This window comes from Mirounga leonina, unplaced genomic scaffold (genome assembly GCF_011800145.1).
Source record: "Mirounga leonina isolate KUSES-001 unplaced genomic scaffold, KU_Mleo_1.0 Mir_115, whole genome shotgun sequence".
Lineage (NCBI taxonomy): Eukaryota > Metazoa > Chordata > Mammalia > Carnivora > Phocidae > Mirounga > Mirounga leonina.
Genome location: NW_023270268.1, coordinates 15,672,569 through 15,692,227, shown reverse-complemented (window position 1 = coordinate 15,692,227; position 19,659 = coordinate 15,672,569). Strand labels below are relative to the sequence as shown.

The 19,659-nt window shown below is 40.1% G+C and overlaps 1 protein-coding gene across 1 annotated transcript in view; it reads right to left on the bottom strand.

Moving 5' to 3' along the window:
• The window catches only part of NEK10 (NIMA related kinase 10), a 232,301-nt gene that overhangs the window by 182,035 nt on the left and 30,607 nt on the right, over positions 1–19,659 (bottom strand). The window contains exons 6-11 of the mRNA XM_034993514.1: positions 13,285–13,369; positions 6,613–6,654; positions 5,250–5,328; positions 3,871–3,938; positions 2,060–2,139; positions 472–558 (exon numbers count right to left, since the gene is read on the bottom strand). Of these exons, the coding sequence (XP_034849405.1) occupies positions 472–558; positions 2,060–2,139; positions 3,871–3,938; positions 5,250–5,328; positions 6,613–6,654; positions 13,285–13,369 (441 nt within the window). The remainder of the gene's footprint in view (positions 1–471; positions 559–2,059; positions 2,140–3,870; positions 3,939–5,249; positions 5,329–6,612; positions 6,655–13,284; positions 13,370–19,659) is intronic.

Sequence of the window (19,659 nt, the reverse complement as noted above, 5' to 3'; positions counted from 1 at the left end):
AAAATGAATACATTTTAGATTCTGTTTGGAGTTATAATAACAGGTGGTCATGAAACAAGTCAGCAGCTATACTAATTTATTTTACGTTCCTTAAGTGGAATAGATTTTAACAATCTAATAATTTATTCAATATACAATCTGAAATTGCTAAAAATAGAGCCACCTCAGAGTTTCTTTCCTTAAAAAGACAGGATGTAAAAAAATTCAATAAACAAAAATATTAAAGATGTGATCATAAGATTTATATAATTCAATTCTATGCCCAGATCTAGAAGTGATGCAAGACCAAAGATAAATCAATACACCTCTTTGTTCTAGTTTCTCTATAAAAACTTAAATAGAAAATAGAAAATAAATGTCAAGGTGACTCATGCCATTCAGTTAATAATGTAGATAGCATGACATAATAAATGTAACAATTATCATTTTCATCAAATATGACATTGTCTTTTCCCCTGTGAGCAATCCTACCTTTTGGAAAGCAAGTCATATTCATGCAAAATCATCAGCAGATTTTCAACAATGTTGAGTTCACTTATCTTCTCCCTACATTCTGGACTACAAATTGAAAACTATTAGTAACTACTAAAAACATACTTTACCATATCCATTCATTTAATACCCTCGTTCTCATATTATCTCAGGAGGAAAAACAAAAAGCAATATAGCTCCATGGGGTCGGGCTACATCAAATTCCAACATTCAACAAATGTTGTATGTCATCAATTTAAATTTGTTTCATAACAGTATCATGATAACATGATTCCCTTTCTCCAAAAAGAATAATAGGCTTTTCATTAAAAAGGTAATAATCGGCATTATTCACAACAGCCAAGACATAAAAATGACCTATATGGGCCTACATAAATATAATCGAATATTATTATTTATTCATAAAAAAGAAGGAATCTCTGCCATTTGTAACAACATGGGTGAACCTGAAAGGAACTGTGCTAAGGTAACTACTGTATGATATCAGATATATGTGGAATCTAAAACAAAAAACAAAAGAACTGATCACATAGAAATAGAGATTAGCATGGTGAGTGATTGGTAGGAGCTAGACAGGAGAGAAATGTGGATTAAAGGGCACAAACTTTCAGTTATAAGAAGGAGTACTGAGGATCTAATGTGCAGCATGGAGACCACAGTTAGTATGGTATTTTATACTTGAAAGTTGATGAGAGCACATCTTAAGTGTTTTTATTGCGCACACACAAAAAAAGTATGTGATATGATGAATATATTAATTCTCTTGAACTTGCTAATTATTCCATACACATAATGTATATCAAATCATCATGTTGTACACTTTAAACATATGCAGTTATAGTATGTCAATTATTCCATAGAAAGTTTAAAAAATAAAAACAAAAAAAAGCATTGATTCACTTATTGGCATAAAAATATATTTAAAACACTTTTATTTAAAATAATCATGATGTCTATAAGGGAACATGTTATCCAGAATTGTTTTAAGGGTAAAAGTGTTTGAAAATGTTTTATATGTTAGAATGAATATACAGGAGAGAACTTTTTTTTTTTTAAAGTCAGGGAGATATAGTTGTCAAAGAAATACTGCAGTTATTTTGAAAGTGAAAGTATCTTGGGCGCCTGGGTGGCTCAGATGTTTAAGCATCTGCCTTCGGCTCAGGTCATGATCTCAGGGTCCTGGGATCGAGTCCCGCATCGGGCTCCCTGCTCCTTGGGAGCCTGCTTCTCCCTCTGCCTCTCTCTCTCTGTCTCTAATGAATAAATAAATAAAATCTTAAAAAAAAAAAAAAGAAAAAAGAAAGTGAAAGTATCTGAAGGTTGGATGAAAGACTAGGTAGGCATTTCTGGTCAGGGAAAATAGAAGAAACTGATTTTCCTTTCCAACTTAAGTTTTAAAATGATGCTTTTTCATTCAGAATCCTCTTCAATATATTAATGCTACTTCATGCTTATTTTTCAAATTATAACTAAGTAAGTAAGTAACTAGAGAAACTGATCTATTATTCGTCTTTCCCACCTGAACTACTATGGCAGTGGAACTGGAAAGATATTAAAATACACTTACCTTTCAGCTAAACTAGCCAGAGCCAGAAGGGCACCCAACAAAACATTAGTATCTCGGGCACCAAGTAAATTTACTAATGTCTGAAAAATGAAGTAAAAGAAAGTTTCATTGTGTAAGTACTACAAGCTTCTTGAGTGGTATAATGTTTCTTTCAAAGATCATTGAGGCTTAACCCCAAGAGGAGTTTTTTTATTAAACATTCACCATACCCAGCTCTTTCAGGGGGCAGGACCCCTTCCTGCTTTGAAACTCAACGCTAGATCCTTGTGGCCATTCCTTACCCAGGGCAGGAAGCAAAGGGGACCAAGATACATGGCCAAGGTTCTCACTCTTCCCTCTATTTTCATGTGCCCAGGATGTCCCCTCTGCCTCTTCTGGCCTCTCCCCAAGGAGAAGTAGGGAGACTAATGATAGGAAGTACAATACTGGTAGTAACCAGTCATTGTTTTTGAGTTCATGTTTTGAACTCATTCTGAACTAGGCATTGTGGTAGGCCCTTTCCCACAAAGTATTGAAAACTGTCTTTTCTCCCCCAAACTAAGCAAGATGTCAACATTACCAAGCACTTCATTTGCCTCTCAGGTTTCTAATGATGTAGAAAGAGCATAAATTGAGGCTTCCAGACATCATGCTAAATAACATGACTTAACTGGAAGTCTGTACCTTATCAGTTGCCCTTTCTGAATTCCCATTAATGCAAATTCATTCCTCTTTTCTCTAGACTTTTAGAACTCAGAGTCCCCCAAAAGTACACACCCAGACATATTTCAGGCCAGAGCTGTGAGCCATGTAACAACTGCTTGGCTGATTTTTGGTTCCTGTTACGTCAATTTTCCCCTTTATGATTTCATTCACTTTTTTATGAAGCTATCATTATCTTTATTTCTTTGATCCCCTCCTCTTATTCTTCTCTCACTTTTTTCTCTGATCTCCTAACATAACAATGTTCTCCAAACTTCAGTCACTGACATAACATTCCCACAATTTTTGCCATATCCACTTAACTCCTTAATTAATGCTACTCAAAAATGTTCCTCAAATTCTAAGTGGTAATATCAGTGAAATATATGTAGCTATTGAAATGAAAAGCGTTGCTTTGTATATGACCTAGAATCATCTCCTATACAATGAGCAGCACGTGTGAACACATTTTATGCAACCTTGCTCTAATATATACTCGACAGTGGCCTCTTGGGATATGAGAAATCAACAGCTTATTGAAAACTGGCTGTAGGCAGCTACCATCTAAATAGTCTTGCTATATATATAAATTTAGTCTGTTTCGACTAAACCAGCACCCATTCATCTTGAAATGTATATTTGATCCATATGCTTATAATACTTTACCATCTGATTATAAGGTTTAACCATATGAAATTGCCCAATAGACATACAATTTCATATGGTTCAAGCATATATATAACTCCATGTGCCATAAGGAATGTATTTATATGTGTACACACACTTTATTTGTTCATTTGTAAATACACACTTAGGGGCAGTTTATATATAGCCAGGGTTTCTCAAGCAACAGTTAAATAAAGCAACAAACTTGGTTGTTAATAAGTGGCATAGGAAAAAGGAAAAAAAAAAAAAAAAAAAGAGTTTCAGAAAACCTGTTTGCTATTTCTATATTTACTCCTTAGGCTGATAAAGAATATTAAAGGGTTGGCAGAGATTTACAATTCTAGGCTAGGTTAGCAGGTTTGTGAACTATAATTATAAGAAACTTGATCAAGGGGCTCTGAACCCCAGCATTGGAACCACCGCCATATGGAGGTGAAGTGTTCACACCTTCTGGGACTACTCACCTTATGTGCTCCGCTTGTGGTGACCCATTCTCTTTGGTCTTTGACAGCAGCAAGTTTTTGAAAAATATCTATAAAGAAAGGAAATAATTCAAAGAGGGATTCAGCACTTAAAGGCAGCAGTATTCATGGAACCTCAGGTCTAAAAGTACTGATGGGCAAACAGAAAGGGCACATGGGCAGACAGATAACAAAAAAGGAACAGGGCGCCTGGGTGGCTCAGTTGGTTAAGCGACTGCCTTCGGCTCAGGTCATGATCCTGGAGTCCCTGGATGGAGTCCCGCATCGGCCTCCCTGCTCGGCAGGGAGTCTGCTTCTCCCTCTGACCCTCCCCCCTCTCATGTGCTTGCTCTCTCTCATTCTCTCTCAAATAAAAAAAAAAAATCTTAAAAAAAAGGAACAATGGAGGGAGGAGGAACAGGGTTACTTTTTTTCTTTTTTTTTACTCTGAGAATTACCTCTTAAGCTCAAATAATAATTATTATATATTTCTATTATAGTAATAAAATATGGAGACAGCAAAAAAGGCAAACATCTCCTTCCGCTTAAAGTTGAATGAGTTCCTCAACATCGTTGCAAGTTCAAAGTGAAACCTACTCTTCAAATATCCTCCCTATAAAGATTTCAAATATAAAGAGGAGAGGAAGGCCACTGAAGATGATGGACCTAGCAAGGTTCCTCCACTGAGGGGAACAGTTGTTCTCAAAGAAACTTCCTGGTGCCTAGCACTAACAACGTACTCTCCTCTCCCTGTAACTGAGAATCAGTGTGCTGTCCTGGGAACAAATACGGGAAACCAGATCATTCAAAGAAAATGGGCCAGCATCCCACAGCAACAGGGGGCCTACAGCTCATCAAGCCTGGAGAGGAAGCAAGGTGGGGCTGGAAAGAGCCTCCAGAGAGAGAAGATTGAATTCCACACACACAGACCCATGTTTTCACATTCTCATCATTACATCAGGATCTTTTTTTTCTTTTTTATGTTCACAAAGTTTTAAATTTTATGAGGTAGGTATTATTATTAACAAAACTTTATAGATGAAAAGTGAATAGCCTCTGACATTTTAATAGAAATCAAAGGAAGCAAAAAACATTTTTACCAAAATCTGCCATTATGGAAGTCCCTCTTGCATTAAAATAAACTTGTGCTCAGTGAAAATCTTCAACGTGAAATTGGACTTTTCAAGGTAAGAGTTGCAATCTAAAGTTTTCCTTCTGGGTATATTTTGCCACTGAATGTAACAATTGGCATGGACTCCCAATACTAGAACTGTGGATGGGTATACTCATAAATATTCAAAGGATCCTTTTTCCTGTTGAAAACGCCATCCTGCTCACTTGGCAAGTGGGAAAAGTTGCCATGTCCTCACAACGACACTTACACGTCATGTTGACCAGCTTGTCCACACTGTGCGGCTCCTCTCCATAGCCTAGGTACTCATTGGCCACAATCTCCATGTACTGCAGGAGGGACCAAACCAACAAGAGTCAGAAGGAAAGATTAGTAAAAGCACACAAGCAGATAAGGGACAAGATGTGTACTTCTGAAAATGAGCTGTAGATGGCACAACAGATATACCAAATAATACTCAGGGCCTCTGGGCCAGGTTCACTCAAGTGCAAAAGGTAGCTTGAGTTTCTAGATTCTTTGCCTTCTCTTGCATGACCTGAAGTTGAGGGCGGGACCATGGAAAGACTGTATAAACTCTCAAAAAATGACTTGTCACTAAGTAAGTTTGTGGTGTAATTTGGTTCCAAATACAAAAAAAATTATATCTAACCAGCATACACACCAATAGCTGTAATCAGAATAAAATGGGTGTGGGTAGTCTGATAATCACTCACTGCAGATAACTGGTTATAATAAGAAATAGGCTCAGAGAAACACACAAAAATTCTAAGAAGACCAGGGAAGTTAAGGTGGGTAAGAGGATCCTTTATAATACAATTTTATGAAAGACAGTCATTTCATTAAATGAGGTAAACCTCCAGCCAATTAAAAAAAAAAAAAATCTTAAAAACAAAAACCAGTCATGTTGCAGCAATTTCCCAAGAATGAAAATATAATAAAATATAATAGATTTAGCATTAACGTGCCATTAAACTTACTCTTCCATTAATAATACAGAATGAGTTTGCAGGGCCAAAAGTCCATTATGAAAATCATTCTTTCTCTATGTGGTAGGACAGTGGGCTGATCCAACCCAATGCCATGCCTAGAAATTTTGCCTTATCATACTAATAAACCCAAACATTTGACTGGCTCAACCTGCTTACCTTCCCTCAGTAGTTACAAAAGCAGAAAAATAAATGAAGTTAAGATCATTCCTCCCATTGTCATGTATTTGGAAATATTTTAGTGAGCATAATTCTTTTTGTGTGAAACAATTATGAACATCTTTATAACCAATATTTTCTTCCATCATTTGGTATGTGCAATGCTGAGGAGCTGGGCCTGCCAGCCAACACCTACTTCTTTTCATGACTAACTGAAGACATGTGACCTTTTATAGAACTTTCTTGTTTCAGCAGGCTGGGTAAAATTAGCTGGAACAAAATGTCATGGGTCCCTTCCTGCTCTGTGAGTATCCTGCCTCACACACACTTATCCACCCTGCCTGCCCCTCCCCTTGGCAGGCAGCCTAAAGTAAGAAAGCCACCTGCGGTCACACACCTATGTAATCCTTGCCCAGAGCCATGGCACCAAATGGAAAGGCAAGACCAGCCACCATTAAGGAATCTTACCTGAGCTAGGTTTTCAATTCCACCCAAGCTATGGAGTATTTCCTAATAAAACAAAAACAACAGAACAACACAAAAGATGAGGGTGGAGGGAGAAATATATTTTACATGGAAGTTCTTTACTAAATCATGAGATTGATAATTATTTTTTAAAGGTTCACATTCTAACATAAATATGCAGCTCTTTAATGTTTTTATTTATACCACATTTAAGATAAACTGTTAATAAATACAAAAGTTGGGTTGAAATTAAAAGAATGAAAATATGCTCAGACCTGCAGCCTGACTCCTCATTCTTTCTACTTCCCCTCATGTCATCATAAAATGTTAGAGATGGAAAGAGCTATTAAGGTATTGTTCCCTCACATTGCAGATTAGGACAACTAAGGCCCAGAAAGGTAAGCCACTTTGCCTAAGTGACCAGCCTGGAGAGGAATGGAATCCAGCATCACCAACTCCCACAACCTTCCTGTAGGCCCCTGCCTAGTGTGGTCCATGGACAGCAGCATCAGCCTCACGGAGAAGCTGGTTAGAAATGCAGAATCTCCTCCTCACCCCAAACCTGCTGAATCACATTCTGAATTTCCACAAGATTCCCAGGTAATTCACAGACAGTAAAAGTTCACTAGAATTGCTCTAGACTATAGGGCTCTTCCTTAAAATGAAGAGGCTAATGGTCTTATTAAAACCCATACTTTAAACGAAGGTAAGAATAATCATCACAAAATGTCTCCTGATACAGATTTTTAAATCCAATTCCCAATAAGAAGGCGTTTCATGAAACTTCTGAAACTACTCTATGAGTAGTAATTAGGGAAGACGGGGTGGGAGGCTACAGTCATGAGAGGGACCAACTTGGAACTCTATTAATAGCAAGTGCTCTCAGATTATCCACATTGACATTTATCTTCAGGCAGACGTGTTTCAAGTGACCCTAACCTGTTTAATTAAAGCTGTACTCTCCTTAACATACACACAAGGAAGTCCTTTGAAAAATAAATATTAGCCATCATTCCAATTCTGAGAAATGCATGGCGATGAGTACTTGAGTGTGAGGGAGAACAATCTAGTTCCACCTTGAAGCCAACTGAGTGGGCAGGCTGAAAAAAGGCTCAAGATTCTTAAGGCCTCCTGGTCAAGGTTTCCTTATTGTATATGCAGGGAATTTGGAAACACTAAACATACCCATGTTTAAATTAAGTATGAAGCGACATTTACAACTCAATTAAAAATAGATCTGTGACTACCCACTAATTTGAATTTTCACCATTGCTATTCACTCTAGAAGAGCTATAATTAAAGAACAGAAGAATACTGTATACATTATTCCTGCTTATGGCAGAATATTTTACACATATAAAAATAACATTTTAACGCTACTAATGTTTATTCAACAATTTTTTTTCATTCTTATTATATAAAAGCCCTGTGTCAGGCTCTGAAGAGGACACAAATATGCAGATGACTGAGGCCGACCTCACTGAGCTTTAGGCAAGCATATGGTAGATATACAAACAACTGGCATTTAAGACAGAATTTGGTAAGTGTGATAAGAAAGTTATACATGAACTGCTATGATGTCCCAGGAGGGACACATGATATCCTGCTGAGAGGACTATGGAAAATGTCATAAGGGTGGTGGCCTTGGAAAAGGTTTAGAAGGATGGATAGATCGGCTGAGAAGAAAAATCAGGGAGATTCCAAGCAAAGAGAACAAAAGGTCCAAAAGTGCACAGAAGTTGTGCAGAAAGAACATCAACGTGTTCCATAACTCCAAGAAGCACTTCCATAACTCTATGAAGGGCATTCCTGGGAATAATGTCAGAAAAGCGTGGTAGGACCAAACTGTGGGAAGACTTATCTGTGAGCCTGAATCTGACCTTCATCACATGGACCATGAGATGGGATGAAAACACTGTGTGAATAAGGGATGATTAGAATCAGCTGTGAGGACCCCCCTCTGGTTTTTCAATGAACTAGAGAGGGAAAGAGAGCCACCCAGAAGCCCAGTTGGTTGGCAGTGGCACTGGGCAGAAGAATGGAGAGGTGGAGATAAGTCTAGGAAGTAGTGTGATCAACCAAACATGAAGGCATGCTGGAAGAAAAGAAACAATATTTGAGCCTGGGGACTGAGGGGTAGCAAGATATTATAACAGACCCAGGGAAGGAGAGAGGAGGAGTCTAGGTTAGAGAAGACTCCACTTGGGACATACTAAGCTACTGATGGGATATTCACTTGAGAAAAGTAGAAGAGGCCATGAAAGACGAGGTAAGGGCAAAACATTGAAATCTGAGAGTCTCTTAAAGGAGATTTAAATTTGAAGCTTGGGAGTGAGAAGACACCAAGGGAGAGAAAAATGTTTAAATGATTGGTCACAGGGTGCCTGGGTGGCTCAGTTGGTTAAACGTCTGACTTTGGCTCAGGTCATGATCTCAGGGTCCAGCCCAGTGTCAGGCTCCCCACTCAGCAGGGAATCTGATGTCCCTCTGCCCTTTCCCCCATTCGTGCTCTCTCTCTCTCAAATAAACAAATAAAATCTTTTAAAAATAAATAAATAAATGATTGGCATGGTCATTTTTAAATTTTTACCTTGACAAGTAACATATCTATCCAATAATTGCTATTAACAATTTGGGACTAACTTTCATTTCCCAAACTCTGTTCTGGGAATAGCCCTTTTACTGTGCAGTGAGTGGTATTAGACATTCTGTTTTAAAAATAATAATAATAATTTCATGACAAAATTCAAAATAGCTTGGGAAATGCTATGTTGAACATAGTTTGACAAATGCTTTATCATAGGACCCCTCAGAGCCTTTAACATGCTGCAGGGCATTCTAAGCCTCCAACGCAAGGACTGAGGTGCAGCTTCTCCCAAACATCATTAATTGAAGCAACTTCTTTTCACAGAATGCATATTAAGTCCTGTGGAACACAGGAGTTTGAGAGGCACTGTTATGAAGTATAGGAAGGGGACAGAGGCCTTGTCACTCTCTGAGAATGTCGTTGTTACATACTCAGGAATTTACCCTTCATTTACGAAATAAACACTCCCCCCTCCCCCATGCTTCTGGGTAGACTGGAGCGAGGCCAGGAGATTGATTGCTCACAGACTCCTGGTCTTCCTTATGTTTCCTTTCGTCATACCAGTGTGACTGCTTTCATCTGAGAGTGTCAACTGGAGAAAACCAAGGCCACAAGGTATGCACATACCCGGGCTTAACAGTTCTGGGTCCTAATCTGAAAAGCAAATATGACTGCACGCTTGAATTACAGCAACACTTCCTGGGTGCCCTGTCGGATCTCAGCATTTTCTCCCTGGTCACAAGCCCGAGGGTCACAAGACTGGGTTCAGTACCTCTGAGCCCAGTGACTTGGAGAAAGTCCCCAAGTCAATCTGCCCTTTAGTTCAATGTACGATATGTAACGAATGTCCTTGCTCTGACTAGTCCCTGAGGTTTTCCTTTACCAAAAAAAAAAAAAAAAAAAGGTACAATACTGTAGTACAGATAACGAGTATGTTCTCAAAAAACGGAGCACAATGCAGCACCCAGATGCGTGTTGTTAGTGCATCACTGTTTTTGCCACAGCTGGAAATGTCAGTGCCCTTAGAGGCTCTCATCCTAGACCGGGTCAGCAGCCAAATCAAGGCCAGACACACTGCAGTGAGCCCTTCATAGTGAATCACAGATGGGATCACTCTACTCTGCTGTTCAAAACTCAAGAGTGGTTCCACGCTGCTCATTCCTGGGTCATGATTTTCAGGCCCCTGTATGCGCTGGCATCTTATCGTTCCAGATGGAAGAGCAATACTCTTCGATAAACTTGCTTATGCTCTATTTGTAGGGAGTCAAAGGGAAATATAAGAGATGGTTCAAAGATCCTTACCTTGGAGTCTGGAGGAAAGGAGGTGCCACTAAAAGGATTAGGAGTTGGTTCTGAAGGTTCAAGGTGAGAGGAAAGAGCAAAGAGTTCCATTTTAAAGTTATTGAGTGGAATGCACTCCCACAGTGCTTCTCAAACTCTTCGGTCTCTGTACTCCTTTACACTCTTAAAAATTACTGAGAACCTCAGAGAGTTTTGTTTATGTGGGTTATATCTATGTACCATATTAGAACTTAAATGTGAGAAATTTTTAAAGCACAGTACACAAGCACCTGTTCCCTCAGCCCTCAGAGCGGTGACCTTGTCACACATCCTGTCGCCTCTGGAGAATTCCATTGCACATATGTAAGACAGTGAGTGTGAAAAGGCAAACAACATCGTGGCATTATTTTTAAGATATTTTAGGCCTGGTGGAACCCCTGAAAGGGTTTCAGAGACCCATAAGCAGTCCCCAGGTCACACTTTGAGAACCATGGCCATCCAAAATACCCCTGGACATTTGGGACTTACATAAAGACACAAGTTTGAGACCGGAGATACGTACTTGTGAGCAAAAAACAATGCCAACCACAAGAGTTAAAGCCAAGAGGGTGGAAGATAGGGGAGAAGATGATTAAAGAAAAGAACTTTGGGAAGGTCAACATTTAGGAAGGCAGGATTAAGAAAAAGAGCAAGTAAATAATACAGAAAGGTGCAAAGTGCTGAGGAAGAGCTAGAGCCCCATGGGATGGGTGAAGGCAAACAGGAAATGTGGGAAAGGCTGTGTGCTCTTACAGGAGTTGAGGAATGCAGGTGCTGGGAAAAGGTCACTCAGCCTGACTATCTTTTTATTGTGGTTTCTAATATAATTGTAGGCAGCAGCTTTCAAGATCTTCACTGTATCGTCAATAAGCAATGTGCTCCGGCTTCACAGGAACGCGTGCAGGTGGGCATTTATCTTTATGCTGCGTGGGCCTCTTACTATACGTGAAATCTCAGAACATATGTCTTTCTTTAATTATGACAAACTCTATGCATGTATACCTTTAAAATGGCTTCTCTTTCATTCCTTCCAGTTTTTTTCTTGCTGGAATCTCCATTAAGCATATACTGAAGTCTCTGGCAGGCAAGAGCCAATCTACAAGCCACCAGTCTGCAACCTCTGGATCAAGGAATGCTGACTGAAGTATGGCTTCCAGGCAGAACCTTGTACACAAAATTCAGTGTGCAAGTTATGCAGCCCATCAGTCCTGACAGAAAGGAAGTAGGTTCAAGAGACACAGCCTGACCTTTCAAGAAATGGAGTAATGAAGGTAAGGTGAAGATCTGAAGGGATGTCTGGTTCAAGGAAAGGACATTTTTATGATAATGGAAAATAGAAATGAAGCCACTGACATAGTAAGAAAGAGAATAGGTAGAGGGGTAAGCCTTGGCAAACAGGAGGGATATTTCTTCTGAAACAAGAAGAACATAAAGTTTCGAGATAATCCCAATATTTCAAGCAACAAAGAAGAGATAATAAGAGAGCTCCCACTGGGATGGCTTTGGTTTTCTCCATAAAACAGACTATGCTGTGATTTGGTGAGAATGACAGGGGTAGGAGGGTGTTGGGGTATGAGAAGTGGACCTGGTTTGGACCAGCCACTGTGGGTCCTGTAGCACTGACTCAACAAGAGAGGTATGCCTAGCAAGGGTGAAGACTTGCTGAGATTCACCGGCATAAATTATAGTAAATCACAGCAAAGCTTTGCGACTTCAGCCAACAATTCTTGGCAACTCAAGAAGTTAAACAATTGCCTGAGCACATGCTCTTCTTTGTAGAAAGAGAGCCAGGGGGCAGAGATTCAGAGAGAATCCCCTTCTATGGAAAGGCTAGAAATCAGGGAAAGACTTCATTTAATATATGTTTAGTCACAAAATCCCATAAACAAAGAGGTCAGTGAATTCTTTCCTGGAGAGAGCAGGGCAATCAACCCTGTCCCAATCCGTCAAGAACTAGACTAAGAAAGGCAGTACTTTATTGCATGGAGCACTGGGTGTTATAAGCAAACAATGAATCACGGAACACTACATCAAATAAATAAATAAATAAATAAATAAATAAATAAATAAATAAATAAATAAATAAATAAAAGGCAATACTTTAGCTGGAGATCAGCAGAGCATGAGACAACTGTCATCAATTCTCTGAACAAACAGAACATCTTAGAGAACATCTATTTTACTAACTTCTATAAGTCAAAAAACTAGATCTCCTGCTAACAATCCACCTTCGTGAGAGTCAAAGAGGGTGTTATTAATAATTAAGTGGGAACAATGAGCACATTCTGGGACTGATCCAGGCAAAATGGAACACATGGTCCACCCTTATTAGATATGTCCCACACAGAACTGCAAATGGCAGCTCAGAAATACATGGAACATACAGTTCTGTAAGGCTGGTCATGGGGGGAAAAGGATGCTATCTTCCCAGAAAACTTTGAGCAACCAGGACAGAAAGCCATTTGGAGTGTGCCCTGAGGCCCACAGTCAAAGGGCTACTAGCCAAGTGTATACCCCTCTGAATTGCCTGTGGTTTAAGACATACACCAAAAGTTCCATCCACTTAATCCCACAGTTCATATAGCAGAAACATATTTTTTGTCTCTATTAAATCATGTCTCTCATATCTTTTTAAATAGCAAGTGAGATACCTCCTAAATTTGAAAGCTATTGAATTGTGAGAGAGAAAATGAGGTTAACATGGCCCAGGTTTTTTTTTATCTCATCTTCATAACAAGTAAGAATTATTTTTATTTTTTCCAACCAACCTGATAACATGGATCCCTCATTAGTAGTCTCAGACAGATTAACACTCTCAGAAAGTGAATAGATGGGGCTCGATGAACCCACTCTCTGAAAGAAGAAAAGAAAGAGAAAGCATGTTTGTCCATGTTTAAAAGGCCACTGTGACAGAACAACACAAGACGATGAAGGAGAATAAGGAACATACAAAGGAATAGCATTAGTTCATTTCAAACTTAATCTGCAATAAGGACTGTTAGTTGGTACCTGAACATTTAATCTACTGTAGTGCAAAACACATAAAAACTGTCATTATCATCATGAAGCAGAGGCCCCAAAATTATTTGGCTCTCAGTGCCCTTATTGGCTGAGGGCAGCACCAGACCAAAAGACATAGCTAAATGTTCCAATAATTAGGTTTGACTTAATAAGAATTTATGCCCTGATAACTTCGTATCCATTTGAAAAAAATAATACACATATATTATAAGAAAAATGCTTTTATTTTATTCTTGATCACATTTACTTATGATTGGGGTGTGTGCACCTGTAGGCTCTAAACAAATTCTCAAGCCTTGTAACCAGATTGCAGACTACCATCTTCATCTCCTCTTCCAGCTGATTTTCACATCATACTTGCTTTATCATGACAACCACGGAAAACCCAGTTTCAGAAAGCTATGGCATCATCTAAAGGAAGGCAGCACAACCTTCATATGGAAACCATAAAGTATCTGGGTCTGACAGATACTGCATAGCTCTGTTTTCCCTGCAAACTTATTTATTTTTTTTAAAGATTTTTATTTATTTATTTATTTGAGAGAGAGAATGAGAGAGAGAGAGAGAGAGCACATGAGAGGGGGGAGGATCAGAGGGAAAAGCAGACTCCCTGCTGAGCAGGGAGCCCGATGCGGGACTCGATCCCGGGACTCCAGGATCATGACCTGAGCCAAAGGCAGTCGCTCAACCAACTGAGCCACCCAGGCGCCCTCTCTGCAAATTTAAAAGACCCCATGACACCCCTGTGGGTTCTCTGTAGCCTCCAGAGCACTTTAGTGGGCAGTTTGGAAAACACTGTGATAAAGTATTTTCTTATATCAGTCTCCCTGGAAGCGGAGCCTGAGATGAAGGTTGGTGTGCAGGTGAATGATTAAGGACATGCTCTTGGGGGAGACCATTGAGAGTGGGGAGTACCAAGAAGGGGGAAGGCAAGCATGAGCACCATCTGAAGCAACACTTGTCTCCCACTGCCCTCTAAGCTAGTCCAACAGTGGCGCTTGGTGGAGATGTTAACAAAACCCTAAAACAAAAAGTGTCTGTTACTCCATAGTTAGCCAAGGAAAACTGAGGAAGATAACAAAAGCTATTCCAGACTAGAATCCACGTAATTTCTCCCACCCTCTCCCATCTCCACAGCTAAGGTAGTTATGCATCCAGCAAGGTTAGGAGACTTTAAAGATCTGCCCTTCCATCAAGTGGAATCTTTGCTTAAGCTGAGGTCCCAAGCCAACCCTTGCCTGGCCTGCCTCCTATTAATCCTTAGCCTTTGGTGGTAGAATTCAGCTTCGTCTCCTCCACGGTCCTGAGAAATTCAGCTCTGCCCCCAAACCAGCACATCTCAAAATTGAGTGCACAAGACCCACCCTCCTCAAAAGCAGAATGAACATCTACGGTCACTGCCCCTGGAGGTGTCACCCCACCCCCACCTGATTCTACTCCATCCCAAATCCTATCCACTAAGACTTAGCTCATGGGAAGGAGGTTGGTAAATATGCTTTTCCCATAGTCTTATATTCCCAGGGATGCTTGAGTGCTCCTGATAGATTAGAGGCCCTGTCAGAGGCCTTGCTCTGCAGAGAGAAGCTGAGCAAGATGTCCCCAATGCATCACTGGCTGAGAATTGTTCTTCCTGCCATCACCAGGGCTCCTGGCAGGAGCTGCCCACCATAGCTACCATCAAACCATGGCCCTCCTCCAGCCCAGTCACCATGACAGTGACACCTTTGCTATGGAGGCAAAGCTCAGTTTCTTCTGAGAATAAAGGCAGGACTCAACCCATCCAAGGGCTGCCAGCCAGGCAGAATTAGCCAACGCCACACTGGCTATAGTTCATCCAGACTTCCTTGCATGGGGAAAAATAATGCAAATTCGAAATACACTTTGAATTTAAAACAATCACCTGTGGGAACATTTGTAAGGATGTGGTTATTCTGAGGTTCCTGTTACAGAGAGAATACCTTTAACCTTTATAAATAGGGAGATGGCACATGACTGGTTTCCCTTTCAGGTGCTGGGGTTAGCTAAAGATAGCCTGGACTGTAGGGCAAAGATACGACATCCCAAAGATCTAACAGAAATAATGATCAAGTTGCAACAGCTGCTAAAAACCTAATGAGGTTTAATGCTGATTGCTTTTCATCATTTAAGAGGAAAAGCTACGGGACATATTAAGAGGTGATTCATGCTACAAATATGTGTGCACTGGTATTTTTCCTGTTAACTATATACACTCTTCATGAGGAAAGTTCATGACCTTTGCAATGTTTTTCATATTAAAATAAATATGAAAAGTTTTCTTCTATTTCCTCCCCCCTCTAAAAAAGAAAAGAAAAAAAATTCCAGAATAGGCTTCTTAAAGTTATTATTATTAAAGGAGTATAAATAAATGAGTTCCAGAAAAGTCTCAGAGTTAAAAGTTCTGTTCCAAGCAAATGGCATTTTTTGTTTTGCAATTTTGGGACTGAAGCCCAAAGCTATTAATATTTCTACGTGATTCTGGCCTCTGCTGTTGTAAATGTAAATAGAATTCCTGGTGTCTGAGTCCTCTGGCTTCTCCTCTCTGAGCACTGACCTCTGAAGGAGCAGTTGTTCCTTCCTTGGCTCCCAGCCCTGAACCCCCCACAAGGACGCAGCACATGGGATGGAGCTCTGGTATTCAAGAGGAATGGAGTGTTCTGTAAGACGATATAGATCTCTGTTTGCCAAGAGTTGGGGTACCAGGAAGCACACAATTTAGTGCAACCAGAGAATTACAGAGAATAATAGTGACCGATCGTAAAGGCGGGTACCCTCGTTCCACTGAGGCAGTCCCAATGGGTTGCTTCAATTCAAAGTGGCTGGCCCAAGGCTGCACATGAGAGCAGACCTGGGGACTGACTCCTGGGCCAGTGCTCCAGTTGTCCCTCCCATCCCCACTCCAGGTCCCCCAGGCGGGGGTGACTAGGGAGACAGTGACTCTCCAAACCGCGTCTACTCTGGGAGCAGGAATGTTGAGCACAGCAGCCGGGGGTCCTCTGAGGCAGCTCTGAAGAAGCTGTCTGTCTGCAAAGATAGTGTTTCCCTGGAGGATATGTCCCAATATAGCCGCCACACAGCAGCGGATTCATGAGCGGGCAAATATTTATCCCCTCTTGTGACTGAACTTTTGCCACTTCTTTCACAGGACTATTAATACATGGCAGCGTGATCAGCTCCCACAGCCTTTGTCCATGACCACCTGCCACATTGTTTTCAGCATCACACGCCACTTTCTGCTATCGATACAAAAAGGGAAGGAAAAATGGCACTGGCCACACAGCCGTTGAAAGGAGGGCAGTCGGTTTCACCTTCTTGTATGGTGGAAGAGACCAATATACGATGTGAGAGCTCTATGTAAAATTCAGTCACGAGGCTGTGGTGTTGGATCACAAAGCTGCAAGTACCAAGATCAACAAGACAGCCAAATGGTCTGAGGTTAGCTGAATCCAGGGGCTGACACACAAGCCAGAGGTTCACCCCTGACCTTATTTGTACCATGCTTTGCTCTGGTTCTTGCTCAGAATAAGCAGCATCTTCATGGTGATGTGTAATTTAAATTCCCCTTTTCATTAACATACAAAACAACAACAACAAAACTTCCACCTTTGACTCAAAATTTAAGAGTAGAGAAATTCAAGCCTGTTTCAAAATAAATATTATCCCAAATTCATAAAAGAGAGCCCTGTGGGGTTTTTTTTGGGGGGGGATACTAGGAAAGTAAAATTCACATCAAAATAAATGTGGTAAAACTTAGAAGAAAAAAGAATATGTGTGAAGAAATTAATTACAGATGAATATTCAAGGAATCTTTACTGACTTGTTCCACTATTCTTTTTTTTTTTTAATTATTTTGTTAAAGATTTTTTTTTTAATTTTTTTTTTTAAGATTTTATTTATTTGCGAGAGAGAGAATGAGAGACAGAGAGCATGAGAGGGAGGAGGGTCAGAGGGAGAAGCAGACTCCATGCTGAGCAGGGAGCCCGATGTGGGACTCGATCCCGTGACTCCAGGATCATGACCTGAGCCGAAGGCAGTTGCTTAACCAACTGAGCCACCCAGGCGCCCTTGTTCCACTATTCTTAATGGGTCTTTATTCTTCCTGTAGCCCCAAATAAGCTCCGAACCAGAAGTCCATCCAATGGGTCTTTGCTAGTCCCTACAGTCAGGGGGATATTGAGCAGAAAGGACTGTCTCCATGTGTTTCTTCTACATAGTTGATGAAAGTTTCAGAGGTAGAATGCTTTCAAATATTTACTCGTCACCTACTGGTAGCCAGGCACTGTTACATGCCCAGGGGTACAACAAAGGACAAAACCATGTACTTGTGTTCATGGAGCTTACCTTCTAAAGGGAGAAGATCAATAATAAACACAAACTAATAAAAATTTATATGAGGTGATATACAATGCAGGACAACAAAGGTTGAAGTTTAAGGAGTCCAGGGAATACTATTTTAGGGCAGTCAGAGAAGGGTTCTCTGATAAAATTAGCATCCAAGTGACTTGAGGAATGAGTCTAGATCAGAAGAGCGAAAGAGTTAAGTATATAGTCCCTGAGCAGGGGTGTGGCTGTGCAAGGACTGGCAAGGAAGCCCATGGGGCTAGAGCAAAGTGAGCAAAGACAAAGTAATAGGAGTTGAAGTCAGAGAGATGGTAAGAGCCAGATCTGCAGGGCTTTGTAGAATAAGCATAGGGACTTTGGACTTTTTATTCTGGAAAGCCACTAGAAGGCTCTAAGCAAATAACTAACACGATCTAACAGAGATTTTGAAAGGATCCTTTCAGAAATAGTGTTGAGAACAGTATAGGGAGCCAAAAATCAAAGCAGGGAGCCCAGTTAGCCTACTGCAATTGTCCAAGCAAGACATGATGGCAGCTTGGACCAGGTTGATAGATGGAGAAAAGTAAAGCTCAGGGAGGGCAAGTTAAGCGAGAAAAGTCAAAAGTCCTGTTTTTGGTATGTCAACCTCAAGATCTCCAAAGAAGAAAAAGTCCACTAAGCCATATGTAAAACAAAAGATGAATCAACAACAGTTACATACAGCTTATAAGGTACAGTCTGCCAGAGCAAAGTTGATAAAAGGATGGATGGACTTACATAAGTGCAAGCGTTTGGGGGTTTAGCCATGGAAATGTGCTTCCTAGAATGCATCTGGAACTCATTGCCTGGCTCTCAGAAGCTCATGAACTGACGGGAAGCTGTCATTTATTGATTTGGCCACGTTCAAATTGGTTGGTTACATGGTGGTTACATGTGGCCCAAAAACAAGCAAAGCTTTCCTGGGAAGGTAGGGACATTTTAGTTTCATGCCTGTTAGACGATTTTTGCAAGAAGCAGTAGTAGATAGAAGAAAAGCAAGAACATGATTACTGAAGTGATACTTCTCTGGTGCAAAACTGAAAGTAAATTTTAAATATTCTTTGATTAATAAAGAACCCAGGAACCAGCAAGGCATAGGAGAAAAGGGTACCAGTTAAGTCTTGCCTGAGGACCCTAGGCTTGGCCTTAACCTCTCAGCAACTGCATCTATCAAATGAGGTTGGACTGGATTTTTTCTTCCATTCCCTCTATAATTGGATGACATCTTTTGTATGTGTGTGGGGGTGTATATATATTTGAGGAGAATAACATTTCAGGAGAAATAAAAGTGTAAGAGCTAAATATTTGCTCCAAGTTAGGTGATGGGAAGAAGCAGAATGCTTGTTTTTGTTTGAGGATTACATGAGATCCTAGGTTCTTGAAGGTTATTTTCTTCCTTTCTACATTTAAGATTCTGAAACTTAGAGCAAAAGACAGACAAAAAGACAAGATCCTAAAGGAGTCTCAGCCAATGAGACAGCTCTTTTAAAAACTTTACTTTGGATAAACAGCATAATACAGTTTTGTATGTGTGTAATAATTTCTCATGTAAGTGAAGAAAAAAGCATAGAATTTAAAAAAGATTAGAAGGAAATACAGCAAGAATTAATGTAACTATTTCTAAGAGTGGTATAAAGGGTAATTTTTCATTTTTTATCATTTTCTGTATTCTCACATTTTTTATGGTGCTCAAAATAATTTAATGCAGAGAAATTCCACTACAGGAAGACTCTCAGCCTCCATGT